Source organism: Haemorhous mexicanus, chromosome 8 (assembly GCF_027477595.1).
Source record: "Haemorhous mexicanus isolate bHaeMex1 chromosome 8, bHaeMex1.pri, whole genome shotgun sequence".
In the NCBI taxonomy this organism is placed as follows: domain Eukaryota; kingdom Metazoa; phylum Chordata; class Aves; order Passeriformes; family Fringillidae; genus Haemorhous; species Haemorhous mexicanus.
Window position 1 is genome coordinate 10,704,847 of NC_082348.1, and position 20,963 is coordinate 10,725,809.

At 42.5% G+C, this 20,963-nt stretch overlaps 1 protein-coding gene across 1 annotated transcript in view; it reads right to left on the reverse strand.

Moving 5' to 3' along the window:
* The window catches only part of PDIA5 (protein disulfide isomerase family A member 5), a 97,878-nt gene that overhangs the window by 58,530 nt on the left and 18,385 nt on the right, over window positions 1-20,963 (reverse strand). Inside the window, exons 4-7 of the mRNA XM_059852718.1 lie at window positions 11,048-11,131; window positions 10,235-10,280; window positions 4,533-4,625; window positions 3,209-3,269 (exon numbers count right to left, since the gene is read on the reverse strand). Of these exons, the coding sequence (XP_059708701.1) occupies window positions 3,209-3,269; window positions 4,533-4,625; window positions 10,235-10,280; window positions 11,048-11,131 (284 nt within the window). The remainder of the gene's footprint in view (window positions 1-3,208; window positions 3,270-4,532; window positions 4,626-10,234; window positions 10,281-11,047; window positions 11,132-20,963) is intronic.

A 20,963-nucleotide genomic window follows, 5' to 3' on the forward strand; every position in this document is an offset into this window, starting at 1 on the left:
AAAACAAAAAGCTTTGTGCATTTCTGGTCTTTGAAGGACAGGGGGAGGTACTTCAGATTCATCCCAGCTTAACAAGGCTTTGAAATTAATTTGAGATGCATTTCCTAAACACATTACATAGACATCAAGTGTTAAACAGTGCTCTGTTAATTGAGCAGACATAGCTCAGAAGCAACAGCCCTTGTAAGATACAATAAAGTGCTGTGGAAAAGACAAAGGGTGAGTGAGGAAGACCACCAATGTGTAGCTGGAGTGAGAGCTGCTTGATGATGCTCTGCAGTGCTAAGCAGATTAGCGGTAAATCACCTTGTAAGCAGCAGTTTTCCCCCCTGCAAGTAAAATCTGTGCATGCAGATGGGAAGGGGCAGGAGTGCAGACAGCATGGAAGAAAGGTAGCTGGAGCCAAGCACTCCAGACAGTTATTGTGGAAACTCTCAGTCCACCACGGGACAGTAGTCAACACTTCTATTCTGGTTAACAGACAGAGAGTTTTGAAATATCTTCCAGAAAGGAGGAACAGATTTTGCAGCCACTACTTTAGGATCACATCAGCATGCCTGGAAAAGAACATCCTTTAATCTGACGAAGGAGAGCTCTTGTTTCTGTGGTCTTTCCATCTTTGATCTCTCCACTCAAATTGACAATGAGGTTGTTAAATTAGCGCTAGTCAAAATGATAATTTCTTGGTGGGCACAGACCGCACATTTAAGGCCCACTAAGGTCTTGCAGCTTCATCCAAACCACTGAACAGATATCAAAAGATGTGAGCTGGCAGACAACATCTTCTGAATCCTCTATTCCTTCTCTCCTCAGGAGCCTCAGGCCCTTAAGTCCTGCAGCAATTTCCCTATTTTCCCCTCTTCGCTCTCTTACTGCTCCCTGGAGTACCTTCTAGGGCACAAGCACACACCAGCCTCCTCCACCCAGCCATCACCCCCATCATCCTCCTCTTCCAGGCTCTGCTGCTGCCTCAAACTTGCTGCTCTCAAACCCATTTCAGCACACCCTTTCCTGTCATCATACTTCTGGGTTATATTTTTCAGGATGCTGCCAAGCCACATATACCCCTCTACAGACATAAAAGGGGAACCTCAAAAAACTCATTTTCTATTGTTTTTTCTTCTTGTATTTTTTCCCAAAATGGAAGCTTAATTAAATACAGATTAGTCTTTCCACTAGTTAACACCTAGATTTTTAAAGCCTTGCTTTCAATCATGTTTATAAACAGTTCCTTCTTTATTGCCAAATCCAGACAGTCTCCTGCAGGAGTCTTCTCTGACAGAGTTAACTACAAATAAATCTGAATGCTTTCAAGTACACCTAATATTTCATTTTTAGTGCTGACTGACTTTCTAATATAGGCCTGAAAGTACAGTGAAAGGTCTGCAAATGGCAGGCAATATCTTCTGAAGAAAACAAGCCTTTGCTTGGAGTTGTTTTACCCACACCAACCATTCCTGAAATATTAAAGTAACTACATCTAAGTCTGTAGTTGCATTCATCTCCCTCTGCATCGGTACCTAATGAAAGTGCCCATTTCCTATCAATCTGCCACAATTAATCTAAAGCCCCTGCTCCCAACAAAGCAGAGAAATAAGGCAGCTGTCTTCCCCACAGCCTCCTAGACAAAGCCTATGATGTCCTCTCGTGCCAAAGACCTCCCTTACAAGTAACAAAAAGTTGAATTTCTTTTAGTGACCAGTCTTGATGTGCTGCTCCCAGTTATGAAAGGTAATACCTGTATGTAACCAGTAACTTCAGGTGCTCAAAGGCCATATTTTATCGTAACTGCTGATGTATTCTGTCTCCAGTAAAAGGAGCGAGAAAAAATTTGGACAACAACCATTTCAGAAAGTCTTGTGTGTTAAATAAAAGATGAGGGAGTAACAAACTGATAAATCAGAGGGAAAAAAAAACCCTCACAAGTAGACTTCCTTCACAGCAGTTTGGAAAGCAGCACAAGTATTACAGCACTGAAAACTAGCAAGTGTTTTGCCACTTCAAAGAAGAGAAACTGGAAGGAGGAGGGTTTCTGGGGGAACAGTTCAAAGAGAACGAAGGGTTAGATAAGGCACATTTCACAAAGAGCCTGAGTTGTGGAAAACAATTACTCCTGATAGAGGTAAACTGTGAAAGCACCGTGCAGCCCAGCTCTCCCCGAAGGGACGATTTACAGCAGAGCAGCCGTAGCATCCCCCGCTGATCCAAGGCTGCAGCTACTGGGAACAGCCACACACCACAGCAGCCCACACAGGACCACTGCAGAGTCCAAAGGCACAGAGCCACAAGTGTTTTAATTTAAAGAAAAATCAAACTAAGTCTTAGGCAATTTTGGCCATCTTGGCAGCGCTCAGATGAGAATAAAAAGGTAAACTGGTGTTTCAGGCAGACAGTACAAGAGAAGATACACTGAGAAACACCAGATAATGCTGCCATGGGACACAAGTTTTAAAGAGAATCAGACAGCAAATTGCTTGTGGTACCCAACATCAACTTCCCTATCAGGGCACTGCTGGGAGGCTTTCCTATTTTAGGTCACACATTTATTCTCTTCTCATGGCTTCCCTGCTTCCTGAACTTAGCAACAACTCAAGTGCAACACAATCTTGCTTAGAAGAGCTGGAAAGCCTCTCACACAACAGTCACCAGGAAACACAAAAAGGCTTTAAGTCTAGAACATAAAGGAATAAGTAGCCAATGCAATGACAAAATAGCAGCAATACAAGGTCAAGGTCACAAAAAGAAACTGAGAGACTCCAATGTGCTCTCCTCTTCCTGAAACCCTACTGGCATTTGAGTAACCCCTGCCCATGTAGGCAGGAACATTCAGGGTGCCTCTGGGATGGAGCAGGAACAATAGTCCTGCTCCTGATGACTACACTGTTCCCTCTGCCTGCAGCACACAGAGTTTCTGTTCTGTGCAGCACAAATCTAGAAAGGACAACAGGTAACAAAATTACAGAAAGCGGCTGCTTAAAAGAACATTGAGCAAGAACCATCATCACAAGAGAAAGAGACAAGATTGGGATACAAGTGATGGACTATCAGGGAAAAAACTGAGGACAAACAGGCAGAACACAAGGAGCTGAATGATAAAGGTGGCACAAGATGGTATTATTAGTGAAGCACAGGTGAAGCTTTAGTCAGACATGGACATCTCCAAGTGGAGAAAGGGGAAAGAGGTGACAGGACATGCTGGGCTACTTACATGGGGCATAGAACATCATCAGTAGGGGCTTGTCTTCCTTCTTCAGAAGCCTTCTCAATTCCTAGTGAATGAACCAAGGAAAATAAAAAACACACTTATACTCAAAGACACCGTACTACAACTGAAAAAAAACCAATATATGTATTCATAGAACACAGGCTCATTTATCTGAGGGAAAAGGGCTCATCTTTCCTAACAGACAGGACTAATTTTTTTCTTCCCTTGCTCAATTTTAACTTGAAAGAAAATGACAAAATTTATTATACATTCAGCTATCTGCTGAATGTCCTAGAGCAGTATCTCCACTGTTAATATGTGGAAGTTCCATGGTTTAGTTCACTCTCACTGCAGAATCTCTACCTGGAAACTCTTTCTTTGCTGACACATCCAAAATCCATATTGCAATTCAAGAAGTCAGACTCAATAATAACAAAACAAGTTCACTTTTCACACTGTGAAACCTTGCCAAACCTATGAGATGCCATGTGAAAAGGATTTTTCAGTACCAGCATGATAGAAAAACTAGATGAAGTTTTCAAATTGAATGCAACCCCTGGAAGCCTTGTAATAGAGTACAGAGGGTGAACATTAAAAATTAATCTTCCTACAAAAACTGAATGTCAGAATAACCATTTCTAATATTAAAAATGAAAGCCAGAAAATTGAAAAAGCCCTTTACAAAATACCAGCTAGAGTCCAATCAATTAAAGTTTAAAAAAATCTATAGACTAGAAAACTAATATAAAAGACCAAGCTGATTATATTAGAAAAAACATAATGAGTAACTGTGGTGGCACTGGCTTTTTAAGGAAGTTTCATCACATTCACTGCTTTCCCACTTAACACTGAGAGGACAGTTCCTGTACCAAGTCAAATCCCTCAAGATCTGGATCCCCTTTCCTCCTGCTTCACACTCCCTAACCTCAGGCACATGAGGGAACCCAAGGCTTAATGACAACCTGCAGTTTGAAGAGCAGCATTTTACGTCCTACTTGCATTCTGCAGTGACTGCACCCTGCAAGCTGCTCCAGTTCCCTGAGACTAAGAGGGCTGTGCCCCCACACCATCCACAAGCTCTGACACTTGCTGTGTAGCTGGCAGACTGAGGTCATGACCACATGCAGGGCAGAGGAAGACAGGAAACACAGGACTTTACAGCCATCACAACCCACAAAATTTGTCAAATCACTTCAAACAGGCTGGGTCCTTTAAATTTCCCTCCCAAAGATACAAAATAATGGTGTTTCACTAAGAATTAATACAAACATACACACTCCATCCCATATATTTATAAAACAACAGGACATCTATCCAGCTAATGTACCTTTTCACTGTCAACATGCACAATGTCTTTGGCTTCAGGATCTTCCTCCCACAGTGGAGCACCTTCTGGATCCTTGAGAAAGGCCACCATAGACTGTAATAAACAGGGGGGAAAATCTTTTAGAGAAACATGAATGGAAATCATGAGACATCCAATCTCAAATCCATGCTGTGACGTAAACCCCATCCAATTAATGCCTTTGCTTTTCTGCTCATATATTCATCTGCTCTAATGCAGATTAGCACAAATCTCCTGTTGCAGAACCAAGTGATCTGTGGGTGTGTACCTTCATTTTAACTGGTATTCCAACTTAGCAGTTCCCACTCCCACTATAAAACTGGGGAAAACAGTGGAAGTGGACCAGCACACAGACATTAGTTTCAAGGATCCTTCAGAGAGCTCTTTCAATGGTATTAGACCTTCCACAGAGAGTCCCTGGGTTAGCAGGAAAGACTTCTCTTTATGCAGAGGTCAGGCTCCCACGCCCTTCACAGTATCTGAGTAACAGGACTAGCTGGAGGGCACACTGATACTTGCTGTGAGCAGAAGCAAATGAACACACTTATAGATCAAACTGCTCATTTGGTCAAAGGAAGAATAATCCACCAACAGTTCCCTATGTAACCCACCTACCTAAAAAATCCACTGAATGCAATTTCAAGTATGAGAATAAGAAACAAATGTGACAGGAGAAGTGGGAAATAGGATTCTGCAGTTCCCACATTCAACAAATCGAGTACACCTGCATACACACACATTTTAACTGCTTTAACTGACTGACATGCAACCAAAAATCCCTTTCAGCACACCACAGATATACTGTTTTTACCAAAAGGAAATATACTCTGATAGTTCTGACTTCAACCCCAGCCTGAAGGAAACTCCAGCCCCTCTAAATCAATGAGATACTCTCCATGGATTCCAGCAGTCACACTACTCCCTGTTTCCAGCTGTACATGCAAACACAAGCTTGATCACTTTTATCCTCAGATGTCTGTCCTCTAGGAAACATAATACCTGGTATTCCATGTTCATTCACCACTCAGAATGCCCCACTGCTTTCTCTATGGCATTGCTTGTAGGTTTGTGTCTGTTCCCATACAGGATCTCTGCCACACCAGTAATATTGTGAGGTCCCTGAGGAGCTTCCATCAGTGTGAGTGTGAGTGGATGAAGCTGCCACAGCACTGAGCTATACCAACATACACCAAGACTACTTATCTAAAAGCCTTTCTCAGGAGCTGGCAGCACACCTGGCGACACGTCCCATCATTGGAACAGTCTCAGAGACATTTCTGCTGCCTGTCTGCCTTTGGTGGGGCTGCTGTGCTACAACATCCCAGCAACTTATCAACAGAGAGGAGAGTTGAGCTCATTTTCCTGCCTCTCGGTTGGTACTGTAAGGCTTGAGAGGATTCAGAGCTTACAGCAGGATCCATTTTTTGCATTTATGTTTCTGTCTGCTTGCACAGCTAATATTGAAAAGATTTGTCTTATCACAAGAGACAGCATGTATCAGTCACCAGACAGCAATCAAAACACTTAATGTACAGAGTAAAAAGGATCTAAAGGGTGAGGATGACAAACAGCTCCAGAAGAAATTTCTTTTACAGTGGCATTATCAGGGACAGGAGCTAGTTAGGAAAAAAATATTAAAAAATCAAGTAATTTACAATGGAGTTACAACGTAAAAAGCTGTAGACTTAGAGGCATTAACATCCCAAGACTAATAATACATGGGGAAAGGAAAAGATGAGGACAAAACAGCAGAGATCTTCTACCTTTAGGACAGCTGCATCAAGTTCTGCTCACCCTCAGCACGCACAGACCTCAACTATACACTGGAGAGGAGGAGAGAGGGGTGAACATTTTGAACAGCTAATGAGTGTAATTGACTCTGCTAGTTTCAAGAATTCCTGCATGCCAAATTCAGTCATGTAGAAACAGATGTGGTAAGAGGATGGGGGAATTGAAGAGATTTAATTCATCCAGCCTCTCCCTCTCAGCCAAGACAGAAAAAAATTAGATGTGTAATGTCTTCTGGCAGGAGCAGGCAGTACATTGCCTTGCCCTCAATTCTTCATGCAGCGAAGAGAACTTCCTCTCCTGCTTTAAACAGGGAAGAACAACACCCAAACAATCCACAGCATTCTCTAATCACAGAAAGCAGTGGTGCCCAGGCTGCTGTGTTAGAGGCCACAGCAAGGTCCAGGGCACAGCACCCCTGGTGTTGCAGAACCAGCATCTCTCCAGTCCTGCTGTGTTACGGTCAGGACCTGTTTTGACCCCATGGCACGGACAGAAACACCATGGGCTGTAACCAGCTGTGCCAGCTTTGAACCTTAAACCTCCATTCAGCAGAGTACAGGACATGCTTCATCCAGCACATGCTGCTAAAAACAAGCAAGTTTTAACAGGAAAGCTGATCCATAATCATATACATGGACTTAGGTTTTAACCTGAAAGAAAACACATCCTTGTGCTTTTCACTCCTCTGAAGTATCATGCAGTAAGGATGCTAATAACTAGACCTGCCTAAATTTCACACATACACTCCTTACAACAGCCAACTTGAAAAGGATTCAGGGTTTAGAGCAGGACCAATTTATTGAGTTAGTCTACTCCCCTTGCTAGTACTAAGCAGATTTGTACTTCAGTGAGTTCTCTCCATTTTAGAAGAAGGGTAAAACTCTTCTTGTACTTTATACCCCAGAAAAGGCTTCATCATGTAATAAACACAGCCTGGATACTGGCATTGTGGCTCCCTTGAGAATTAGACATCATGTGGCACAAGCAACATGTGAACAGACATTCCAGGTAAGATCAAAGACTGACCTAAGCTTAGGTCTTCAACAGCAGATGACTACAGCTACTTGAGGAAAAGATAGACTAGTACTTATGGTTCCTATATAGCTTACACTGGCACATGCTTTCAACTTCTGGCAAAAAGAAATTAAGTTTATGGACTCTGCACCAGCTGTTGTATTGGACCTCTCTGCTTTCTAACTACCAAGAAACCTATCTGTTATGACTATCTAAAACTGTTTTTCAGACTCCTAAGTTCTTGGCTTTCACAATGTGTAGCTACAAGTTTCAACTTTTTTTTTAACATTGCAGTTATTTGTTTCAAATCAACTATCCCAAAATGCCACTGTTTGCCCTCAAATTTGGAGAAAAAAGAAGTAATTGCTTCCTTTTTAAAGCTACTCACAATTACAGAAATATCACATTCTACTGGAATTTCCTCCAGCTGTCCTTTTTAGTATTGTGAGAACCTAAGCCCTTCTGCAAAGAATTGGAAATACGTTTTTTAAACTATTCCTAATAATTTTGCATCACTGAATTTTGTTCTCTTGCCTTCCATCTCCCTTTCCTAGATACCTCAAACTGCTCAGATCTTAACACAGGTCTCAGCAGCAGGAGGTTCTGACTGACAAGTAACTTCCCCCTGCTGTGAACACTGACTGACCTATCCTTTACTCCTCATTTTCCTAACAGTGAAACCACAAAGGGCATCTCTGCTAATTACATAAGGATTTTGTTACTTTAAGAAATTAAAAGCTTTTCTAAAAGCCTGAGTACACTATCAGCTAGATCAGCCACATCTATGAAATTGCTGATCGCTCCAGAAGAATCCTTTTGCAGTTCTTCAGAACTGTGTCCATCATTCTCCAAAATGCCATACATATATTAGTATGTCTACTGGATGTCTGGAAAGAAGATCCAAGTTTTATTGCCACAAGTTTGCTGAATGATGTGAAACAAATCCTTTAATCTCCCTGTTCTTCAGTGTGTCCACCTGTCCATAAAATGAGTATGATACCCTATGTAATTGTGTTGCTCTGCTGCTCTGTGTTTGTGCGTACTGGGAGACTCCTGACAAACACAGCTGAGAGAGAGAAACAAAGGTCACTGGCCTAACAGAAGAAAACAGGGAGAAATGGAACAGAGGGAGAAATACAGAAAATATCCAGGCAGCTGTGAGCAGCAGAACAAGAAAACAATTGAATTATTTGATCACTGTCCAGATCTGATCCACTGCCCAACCTGTAAATAATTAGTGGCTGGTTTCACAGGGGCAGTTCAATTGAGAAAGACTCCAGCCCCTAGAGTGAGGGAGCTTCAAAATCCCTCTTCCACCTCCAATGGAATCCCACACCCCTGTCCATGGGGTGCTGCTTTCTTCTTCCCAGCAGGCAGGGCAAAAGGGAAGGGTGAAATGCTCCTCACAAAACAGCTGAAGGAATAAACGATCTGGTTCCTGTTGTGCTATGATTGCCTCTCAGCCCAACGCTCCCTGGAGCACTGCAGGTGCTTTCCACTTCCTCTGATCTGTAGGGAAGAGTCACAGCACTAATTCCTGGTTGCAGCACTTTATGAAGGGCAGGAGAGATGCATCATCTGTTGTTCAAATCGCCCAAATTTAGGCAACTAGCAAGTCTCCCTTAACCCATCACCCACGATGAAGGAAAAAAAACAATCACCAGCTGAAATTCCTCACTAAGCACAGAAGCTGGTTTAGGCAGCTGCTGACTGGGCTGGGTATTTACCACTGCCCTTCCTAATGCCGGGCAAGATTTCTGCTGCAGGAGATGGGAAGATACACGGCCCTACCCTTCCCACCTCAGACAAATCCTGCATCACAACCTCACGTGAACACTGAATTAATTCAAGTCAGGGCACACTTCCAAGACAGTCCCCCATCACATACTCTCCAACTCTGGCTATAAAACCAAGGTCCAGAGCAAGTGCACTTAGGAACAGCCACTCTGGCAGACTCAGGTTCACAGAGCATCTAACACAGGCTTTCCTCCATCCCAGGGCATTGCCTTGAACAAGCCATAAAGGGGAAGTACATGGAATTATATCAACCTGGGGTGATGTCACTAAGCCTTCGAAAGACCAATGACTGTGCAGAGCCCAGGTTTGCTGCAGGAGGAAGAGAAACAGGAACTGGCCATCAGAGCCGGACAGAGGATTTCTGGAAGCCAAGTCATTGCTGGGCTCCTTACATCAGGATACTCCCAGCACTTCAGCAAGGCTTTGCAAAGGAAAGCTGCACACTTCTGGCCTGCTCACTGTACTTTCACTCCACCATTCCCACAATCATCTGGATCTACAAATTCGTAACATGCCTCATGCCTTCTCTCTTCCCTTGCCCACAGAACGCTGCCTTTCGTTGCTTTATGTCCAGATTTGCCAAAAAAGAAGAAAGGTCATTTTATACCTGATGCACTCAAAGCACTTTCATAGGAACTGTGGTTCTATAATCTGATAAAAGATAAGGCCACTCAGCTCTCTTTAAAGTTTATAAACACACAATCTAAGAACCTCAGAGAACTCCTTATCAAAACACAGTATCAGCTAATGCTTTTAGTTATACTACCACAAAGAGCACCTTGTAATCAAAGCAAGAAAATCCTTTTTTGTTACCAGCATGTAAGCAAGCTAACTTACAATTTACCTTCCAGTTCAACATGGGGTCAATCTTTTAAATAATAAACAATTTTCCTGGATCTGTGGTTGACAGACATGTATGCACTCAAAAACCTTTAGGCCATTCTGACCACTGTTTATGAAGATTAATCCCCTCCCTTTCATACCTTCAACATGAAAAAATATCAAAACCAGTTTTTAATCCACAAATGCCTCACCCACATCTATCAAAACCAAAAGAATAACAATGTTATATTTGAATTTACCTTCAATGTGACCGCTCTGTTATACGCAGTATGAAATGCACCGTCCCTGTTAAATGAGGAGTGGGGAACAGTGTTAACTTACAGTAACATTACTGGAATTCATCAGAATTCGTACAGCTGCTCTTCCTGACTTCTCACTAACCAGAATAACATCATCCTGCTGAAGCCACAGAACTAAGTAGAATTTACAGTACAGTAGTTTAAGGGGGGGGTGGGGAGGAACAAGAGGAAGGAAAAAGGGAGGGTGCAAACCCAGTGTAAAGAAAACAGTTTCCCAGTAAACAATTTCCTCCCTGACACTTTAACAAGATTATTTACTAAGGCATGATCTTTGGAGATGGAGATGCAGCTGCTTGGTGTACCTGACAGCACTCCCACTCCTATTATTTTCAGGAAGAAAAATATCTTGCCATTTCAGAACACTTGCCTTTCTCCACTCACATAATGAAGGACTATCTCAAGTCAGAAAGGCAGAAAGAGGTGAAGCAACTTGTCCAAGGCACACGCCAGCAGGCAAGTGACAGAAAGCAAGAGAACTCAAATCTCAGGTATCAGCCCCATGCACTGGGCAGTTTTAGCCCATTGGACATCTCTCCCTGGCCCCACTTTCAGTGTTCTCTGTTCAAAAGCAGAATAAATTTAACTCAACTTCTGTCATAACACATGCTTGCAAACTGAAGAAACAGCAAGTAATTTCATAGGATAAAAAATTAGTCATCTTAATGCTGCAGCAGCATGGGGCTGAACAAAGAATAAACACTCTTAATGGGGGCATCAACAAATATGAACTACAAATCCCAGCCCAGCACTCACTTATAATGGAGTAAATCCACTCCCTTCTCCTTTGAATTAGGATCTACCTTCATCTTCTTGCATAATTTTCGGCTTTCAGTATCACTGCAAAAAACACATATTGGAAGAAAGGTTACCAAAAAAGTAAATCAAATGCATTTAGTCCTGAGAACTCATTGCTGTGGTCAGCACTCAGCAATTAATCCAAACTAACAGTAATTTGGAAGCTGTTTAGCTAAGTTTGTGGGACAAGCATTGTGAAAAGCTCCATTAGTCAATTTAATTTCTCTGTTTGCTTGGTCAGGACACAGTGAACTGTGTTAAATTTACATTCCAAAGCCAAGCTCTAACCAGTAGAGAAGCAGCTCATTTCAGCATGTCCAAGGACCTCAGCAGATCTTCTGTCTATGAGATTAACATAAAATTTAAGAAGCCAAATTTCAGTAAAACCATGCTACTGTTAGAGTGGTGGTCAAAGAGCACTGTTTGTTAAAAGATGCAAAAGGAAGGAGCAGGTCAGCTTTTACATTTGGCAGAAGACAACAGAAAGCCAAAAAACCCCATGTTCATGGTATGTCCAAGTCCAAATCACAAGCATTTAGCCTTAAAAAGCTCCTTCAGAAAACAAAAACCAGTTGAAATTCTGGAGCCCTAAGCCCAGCAACCCCATTCATTCTAGGTATGAAAGATGTGTCCCGGAGCCACACCTGGAAAGCAGAGGCAAAACCAGCTCTTAAAGGAGGAGGGAGGTTATCAGCAGACAGACCTGCTGGAGGGGATCTTCAAATTGAATGAGATTGACTTGCTTCCAGCACCAGATTAGGCTTGAAGAAGCGAGAAGTGCCATGGGAGAGAGCTGCAAATACATTTGTTTCAGTGGGCAGGTGAAGAAAGGGTCTTTATGGCCTAGCAGCTCTCCTAAACAGTGCAGAAGTGAAGCTATAAGGAGACTTCAAGCTGAAGTGAATAAGAAGTTGGTCAAAGATCTGGGGAGATGAGCAAAACAGAAAAGAGAATGATTCACGTTTTCAAGGCTGTTCTCTGCATTGACAAACAGCAAGATTAAACAGCTTGGAAACTTGTTCCCAGCAGAGGACAACTTGTACCTTTTACACAGATAAATCAATTTAGAAAATGAAAACACTGAAAACCCATCAAGTTTAAACTGATTAGAGACAACAAGATGCAAGGCTTGCAAGAGCTCCACCAAATTAAGTGTGTTGCCAGCTCTGGTGCTAATTCTCCCAATCTTCTCCAGCTGCCTTTCTACAAGTGTGAAGAAGAACAAACACCAAATTCACAGTGAGATGCAAGTGAGAATGCACCTAAGTGGAAACTTCCAAATGCTTCTGGAAATAAGGAGGAACGTGCCATGGACACATGCAGCAAAATCAGATTATGCAGAAGATAGAAATGAGCATTTTAAGGACCTAACAAAGCACGCAACTACCACGCCAGGAAGGACCACTTGTAATCTCAATTGAACAGAAGTGTATTTATCTGAAGAGTCTTACTGAATTCATGTCAGTTTTACATTTTCACATCACTGTAACCCATAAACACTTTCTTTGCTTCTCTGTGAGGCTGGAGATCTGAGCTTGAGAACTGAATAATGTGGACACATCTCCTTATAACAAAACTACACTATGGAACAAATGCCCTGGATTTGGAGTTACGCCAAAACACCACGTTTGCCACATGGAGTTCATACAAAAAGCCTGCAGCAACGTCAAATCCACGGGTCAGAAACATTCTGTCTTCTCTCCCCTGCAGTTCTCCAATGGTCTAAACCTAAATGACTCGAAAGGTCAAGGAATCTCCAGAGAAGACACCAGATCATCCCGTTGTCTTACCCTGTACAGATTCAGAGGCACAGAGAAGGTCTTGTGGCCCTGCTGCAGCTGAGTGCCAGTCAGTTAACTACAGTCAGCTCACACAACAGTCAACATTTGTAAATGCTCTTCCAGACACTCCCAAACGTTTCCAGCATGCAGGTGTATCTGTGGCTATCTCAGCTTTGCCAAGACAAATGTTAGGTGCTTGATGTCAAGTGTAATGTTGAAACCTCAGCAACAGGGTCTGTGAAAACCCAACATGTGCAGACAATTGTTCTGGCATAAGCAGAGGACTAAAAACTGGGTATCACGAGAATCCTGTGCCTGTTCTACCATGTATTTGGTGCAACAACTAACCATGTGGAGAAGAAAGTGTAATTTTCCCTTACGTGTCATTTAGAGATCTGAATGGATACTAATATTCTGAAAGGTTTATAGTGGGAAAAAACGACAAAGCATTATTACTGATCTATACCTGTGGGTATGCAACTAGCAACTCCTACCACTTCAACTCCTAGCAATTCATTTTCTGTTTGCATGAGATTCTATTTAAAAAAAAAAAAAAAGGAAAGATAAGAATAGCTATTTCACTGGATCTAAGTGTGCCCTGCTTTCAGGATTTCTCCATTTGCAGAGATTCACACAGCTGCCTGAATGCACAGCCATTATCACAGGAAAGAAAGCAGCAGCTTGCTCTAGTATGTCTCCTACCATTTAGTGGGCAGATTCTCTGCACCACTGCATTGAGAATTAAGCCTGTTTATGCAAGCTATCTGCACTGATGCACAGGATAGAAGAGGAGCAAATTCCAAGAATAGGAAACATCTAAATATGTATCAGTAATTTTTTCATGCATCAGTGCAGATTTTTTCACATGCCAGACCCACCAGCTCAGATGCTATGCTAACAATTATTCGTAAAAAGCAGAAAAGGAGATGTACAGAAATGGCAGAGATGGACCCCTCTGCTTTTCCCTCTGCGTTCACTTACAGAGAGACAAAAATAACCGGCAAAGAGCAACCTGCTCTGATATCACTTGGTAATGACCATTATTCTTAGTAAGAGTAAATATCAACACAGATCAACACAGCCTGCTTTGAGATTTGTCTCTTTTGAATCTCAGCCAACAGCCTCTCTCTGAAGATGAGCTCCTCAACTCTCACATGGGAGAGGGTAATTAGGACTCCAGTTCTTGCAATTTAATTATATCACTTGAAGAGGCAGTGTACGAGTTTGTTATAATGACTAAAAGAAAAAAAAGCAACCAAAACAGGAAATAAAAAGAAAGAGGAAAAAAAAAACAAAAACAAAAAAACCCCAACAAACCACAACCTAAGAAGCCAGAAACTACCCCCAAAATAAGCGCTCTACCAGCCCAGGCCAAGCCACTCCAGACAAAGACACCAGGCTCAGGAAATACTGGTGTGAGGATGAGGTCAGTAATGTGTCCCCAGCAGCCATCCTTGGCTGCCTCTTGCCATTTCTGTCCAGAGCAATGTGAAGCCTGGCAGGTCCCTGCTGTGCTACTGTCGAAGGGACCCTTGCAGGCAGTCCTACAATAATCCAGCATTATGTCTGTGGAAAATCATCCAAAACATCAACCTATTTGCAACACCACAAGGACCTAACCAGCAGCTAGCTATGTGGTAATAAGGTCAAACCTTAAGTGGTACAATGGCACAGCTTCCTTCTACTCTCACAGGCATGTTCTCTACTCTTCCCCTTCCACAAAACCAAACCAGGGTTTCAAAACGTGCCTTTGCTAGAGAAGTGAAGACATACGACAGCTTGGTAAAAAGAAAAATGAAATGAGCAATCCAAGCCGACCTAAGCAAGAAGTGTAAATAACAACAAAGGTAGCTTGCACTGCAAAGATCGTGTGCTCACTTCACCTCTCTCCATTCCCGTCCCCATGTCCTCCAGCAGGACACATTTCTGTCACTGGGGGTTATGATGGAGCTGGCAGGAAGCCCAACTGGAGCACTCCCTGTAAACCTCTGGGGTCCCTTGTCAGCATTAGCATGCATGAATAATCCCTTAGCACCGGCAGCCAGCTGTTACCAGGGCAGGAGGGTGGCAAGGGACTCCTGAAGGAGATCTGGCCTCCTTTGGCTCAGCACCAGTGCAACCAGCTCCTGAAGAGGACGTGTCACAGCCCTTCTGTAGGAGTGGCACAAGATGCTCTGCCTGTCCAGGACTGCCCACAGGTCTGGACAATCATGGCCATAAGGATGGAGAAGCAGGGAGAAACACTGATGGCAGTCCCCAGTGGCAGAAGGAGCAACACAGAAAAAGGCTTTTGCAGCAATGTGTCAAGGTAATTTGGAGAGAGAAAGAACAGAAAATAAAAGCTAGACAGAAGGAACACAAAAGAACACCCAGGAGTTTTGCTGCAGTTAAGTCCACATAATTTCTAAATCTAAAACAAGTCCAAGATGGATGGATCCCAAGCAAAAAAAGGTGCAGGGAGGTGGAAGTGCAAAACCCCCTCCTTGGGGCAAATTCAAATATTGTCCACTTGGGTCCCAAAGGAACATGGTAAGACCAAACATCCTCAGCACCATTCTCTTTCACTAGCACAAATAACAGCTTTTGCAGCTTCCTAATTATTTCCCTTATTATGCAATACTGCCCATCAGCCCCTCATGAAGGTGAGAAAACAGCCCCACAACCACATCTGTGGAGAGGAAGGATCTGGAATGACTGTCAAATCCCCTCCTCAGCAATGACAAAAATGCCATCCCAAAACACTCATGTCTCCAGCTGCCAATGTAGCAGCACAGTGTGCACATGCTGTGTGGCCACATCACTTCCACGCCACTGCCCTGGCATCCCTTAACACTTTTCAGAGTGCACCCAGCTTTCTTTTTCATCCATACCTAGAGGGCTTCCAAGCACAAGAAAAGTAATTAATAAAAATGCTGACAGAACCAATTCAAATAACCGGGTCAGTAAATATGCCTGTACAAAAACTATCTCATTCCTCTATCAGCATATGATGTAACCACATGGAACCCACAGACCTCACAGTTCCTAAACAGATTTTCTCTTTTATCTGTACATCTCACCATCTGAAACAGGGCTCAACAATCCATGTAAATGATGCTTCAGCAGTCCCTTATATCACGGTTGTGCCTCTAGACTCTAATGCAATGGAGGCTCTGTGGTATCCCTGACTGTACAAACACTGTCACTGTCCCAAAAGCTGAAGGAGACAAAACTGAGCACGTAAGGAGAAAGAGCAGGCTCCAAGAGCACAGGAATACAGCAAAGCAGAAGCAAGACTGCCTACAAAGCAAGCCTCCCAACACTGGAAAAGCTTTGGAAGGTACCAGTCAAAGCTGTCATCTTGTTACAAGCAAGTTCTCTCATTCTTGTTTCTGTTGCTCAGATGTTTTCATTCTTTTATGTTATAGTGAAAACCATCACAGAGAACTCCAGTTATAACTTCAGGGAAGTTCAACTGCAATTTCAGTCCAGCTATCAGAAGTGAATTATCAAACAGGGTTTCCCAGCCCAATGCACAGCATCTGCAATACCCTCTGGCTACCTTCCATAGAATACACTCTCCAGACAAGAGACTGATGAACATCCTGGGAAAGCATGGAGTTGAGATCCTGCCAAACAACTAATTGAGCTTGTGACCCCAAAAAGCAGCAAAAGAAGTGTTAGCAGCAGAAATTTCCTCAGGCCTCCTTAAAGTATGTAACACATTTGCACTTACAAACCTAATCTGAAAGAGAAGTCATTAACAGTCACTTGTACTTAAATGTGCTCCTACAAGGTTTTGAAATAAAAAAAGGAAATTCATTTAGCAATTGTTTGGGACAATATGGGATTCTGACTTGCGCTCTGTCGTATCAATTCTACCCTCCAACAAATACTGTGTTGTGGGATCCATTTACAATATAGCAGTTTGTGTACTCAGCTGACCAAGCAAAACCAGATTGAACCTAGCGAAATTCTCCTCTTCTCAGACTGCAGGCATTGCCTGCCTCCCTATCATCCTCACTTCTCCCTCCCATCCTGAGCCAGCAGTGCCACAACTACTGCTGCTAGCAGTATGCCTCATTTGTAAGGCTCCTCATCTTCTATAATGATCCCACACCTTCCTGTATCACTCTCTTGAGACCAATCTGAAATCAGAAACAAAAAAATCCTAGGGAAAAAAATCACTTCTCAAACCATCAAGCTGGCTTGCACTTCTCCAAAGAACTGGATGGTAATGGCTTACACCTACTTGAACAGAAAATCCATACTCAGCCATCAATGCAGAAAGGCACTTAGAGAGACTCTGCTCCTGCGTGGGGTTTAAGGACCTGCAGGCACCAAAACAGGAACAGGACCAGGAGAAATGGATGCAGAAGTAATGAGCACAGGAAGCTTAAACACAAGATTTGCCTTGAAAAAAAAGCAATGTTTTGCACCCATTCTGGGTTCCTGATGGAAATTATCTTCTAGAACAAGTTACAATAGCAACAGGTTTCCACAGCACAGAACAAATGAACCAGGCAAACAGGGCGGCACATGAAAAGCTTGAGTCTTTTAAGGGATGGGGGAGCATGAAAGCCAAAACCGGAAAATGTACTGCTGGAAAGAATTAAAGACAAGGATTAGCAGATGAATGGGACAGTCTCATGTGAATTTAGGGCCTGATTTTACCCCCTAGAATGCAGCAAAAATCCCCACTTCAAGGGGGGATTGCAATCACCTTGCAGATGATTGCAGCCTTCTGCTCCAAACGCTGCCCTGGAACGTGCCAGGAATGCAAAAGAGTAATCCATGTGCTGTGGAGACCCAGCACCACTTGTCACCCAATACAAACGACTCCCTGTGCCCATTAGTCAATTAGAGAGGCCAGGGATCTAGAGGAATAAGATTAAAAAGAAGTATTTTTTGAAAATTAAAACCCATGAGATTAATTCTTACTGCAAGCAAGAGCAAGCCAAAAAGCAGAAGGAAAACCAAGACAAAGAGGTGACATGTATCATCATATCGTCAAGTTAAAACAATTAAGGGAAAAAATTATAAGCTCCAGACCCTGCAAAAAGTCAAGGAGTTATAATGAACAGTACTTCCCATGGAAATATAAATTAGCAAGAGGCACTTGGCAGCCCACATACCTGCACAGAAACAGGGTAAACACATTCACAAGAGCTTTGTAGGAACTTCTAAAATCACCAAACACTCAAATTCTTTGCAAAGCAGCAGCTTCCCTCATCCCACAACACGGCAGAGGGGAACACAGTCCTAACCTGGGACACACGATGACTCCTACTCTGTCTTTGAGTTCACAGGAACCGAAGAGCCCAAAATGCAGGTTTTCAACATGTCACCCATAGCCACACAGATGCTGCAGCCCTTTGTACACCCCATTTATGACCTTTAGGTGCACCATGGGCCTGAAGAGGATGGATGCTAGAGGATGTTTTAATAGAATTACTGGGTGCAGAAAAATAGAGGTGACTTCTTTTACATTAAATCTGAGCTCACTTACTCTTCATTTTGGTCTGAAAAGCAGCAACACTGAAGGTTTGGTTAATGAACAACTCTAGGCAAAACCCATGGAATATTCAAGTTTAGGATGAAACAGACACGAGCTCAGGCTCATACCCCAACCACTACTGTGGATTTAATTAATTGCTTTGTGTTTCTGAATTAAAACCCATTCAGTGTGGTGTATTGTATAAGTTAGGAACTGAGAGCTTGCTTAAAAAGGAGTTTTTTCAGATTCCTGCACAGTCACTCTTACAGTAAAATAAAAAAGCTTTAATGTGAACGAGCATTAACCAGACAGACAGGTTATGACAGAGACAGGAGGAAGGCATCGAAAAATCTATGCTGTAAATGCAGTTTGCCCTTTTAAATGGCACTCACACAAGGACCACACTGGCAGTATAACTCACTTGCAGAGCATTCTTGAGGGACACCTACTTTACCTCCCCTGGACCAGCTGCAAATAGACCCCCTGCTACCTTCCTTAGGCTGGCACTATGAGCCATCCTCTCCTGAGCTGCCCTTCACCTTCAGGCTACTGTAGGAAAATGCAGAAGTCCCAGAAACCACAAATTGCTTAGATGGAAAGGGCTGTACCAGGGCAATAGCAGCATTCCTTGTTTCTTTTTCTCTCTCTATTAGGTCTGGTCAGTTTTATTTGCAATTTCAAAGCTTTTTATCAGCTTTAAAATTCTGCTAAAAGTACGAAAGATGAGTAGACTTATTCTCCTAAATAAATCCTACTTCTGAGTGGCTTTACAGGATGAAGGTAAAAACTAGAGAGCAAAATTACTCTAACACCATCTGTACTGTCAGCCTTATTTCTGAAATTTCTCCCTGCCATGTCAAGGCATTAAACACATTCATTTATGACTGTGTGGATAGGTAAAGCCTTTCTGTATCTAAGCATTAGGAAATTACAAATTTGGGAAAACCTCATCTAAAAGACAGAAAAACAGGGATATTAGGGAAAACCCCAGAAAAGACAAATACTCTTTAGATTTGGCTCTCTTGTGAAGCAGCATGTTTAGCTGTGTAGGTTTGAATTTGCTTTGCCAGCCAAATTACGGTCTCACCTTTATGCTAAGTGTCATGGGACTGCTACAATAACAAGTAATTATTGAGGATGGGGACTACAAGAATGATGCTCATAACACACAAAAGGGACTAAAAGAATGACACAAAGCAGAAAAAGTGGGACTAAAACCAAACAAAAATTAGTCAGACATTTTAACCAGATGGCATTTCCTCTTCCTAGCAGTCTGATGTGCTAAAGCCAAGCACACGCGCGATGACAGCAGATGGAAATCACACAGCTTTGTTTATGTTTGGGACCTACAGTAAAGGGAACCATGCAAGTTTGAGCAGAGAATAATTACCCAGAGCCAAAGAAATTGGCGTTTTTTTTAAAAAATACCAATCCACAATTGGGCAGGAGTTATAGTCAATAAAAACATGAGACAATTCAAAACCTGGAAAACCCAAGAGTGTTAGTGTTCCCTAAATCATATTCATGATGGAGAGAGCTACTTTCAACCTCTTCAAAGCTGCACCTGACCATAATGCGCTTAATAACCTGCCAAACACATTTTCTTCTCGTCAACAAAGCCATTTTACATTCTTTCCATGTCACCCAAACTAGTTACAATTTTCAAAGTAACATACTTTGGCCATACTGTGGTCTATAACAAAACCCACTTAAGAAGGCTAGAGAATAACTTTGTAATGACTATTCTTCAAAACCACACCTCAGGACATCACAAACTGAGACTAGAGCTTTGTCTGCTTTAAATACAAGCAGCAACAACTGTCTTTCACTCAAAAGGTAATTCCATCTTACTGTGTTCCCAAGTAGATCACTTTGTACTTTTTATTTGCCACCACAAGGATTTGACAGGAGTTTCTGTTTTTAAAAAAACTCCTCTTTTACTTGACCACATCAGTGCTTACCTCCAGTAGAACCAGGCCTTAAAAAATGGAGGTTTTGTGAGACTGGGGGGATGCAGAGGCTCTGCAGTACAAACCTCAACCTGCTGTCAGTTAGGAGCAGCCACTCTCTGAGATCGAATACATCACGTCCTTTTGTGCTTTTTTGCAGGTATTCTAAGCTTTCAATTCCCTATGATTCCCTTCAATCTTCCCAATTTCTATCACCCTACAACTAAAAAATAATTCAATAAATAGCCCAACCTCCTGCTTTCTTATATTCCAATTTCACCTGAATGCCCTAAAGAGCACCCACTCATGCTGCTGCAGCATTTTCCCTTTCAAAGTTCTCCACACTCTTTATAAACATTGACTAATGAATCAGGCAATATTTACCCAGTTGCCTGGAAAACAGATACACCTTTTGTAACTGCACAAAGTAACAAGAAGTGACTCATTAGCAGAGTCAGGAACAGAAGCTGTGACTCCAAGCTCCTATTACCACGGCATGTCCCCAGACATGAGCCTCAGAACACTTGCTCCCAAGGTGCTTGCTCCATCTCTCTGGAACACTGAAGATTTAGCAATCTGTAATGTTGTTTCCATCCCCAGTACCATGCATCTCATCAGGCATAATTCAGTTCAGTATTCTCTTGTCTCTCACACCACCATTCATTCAA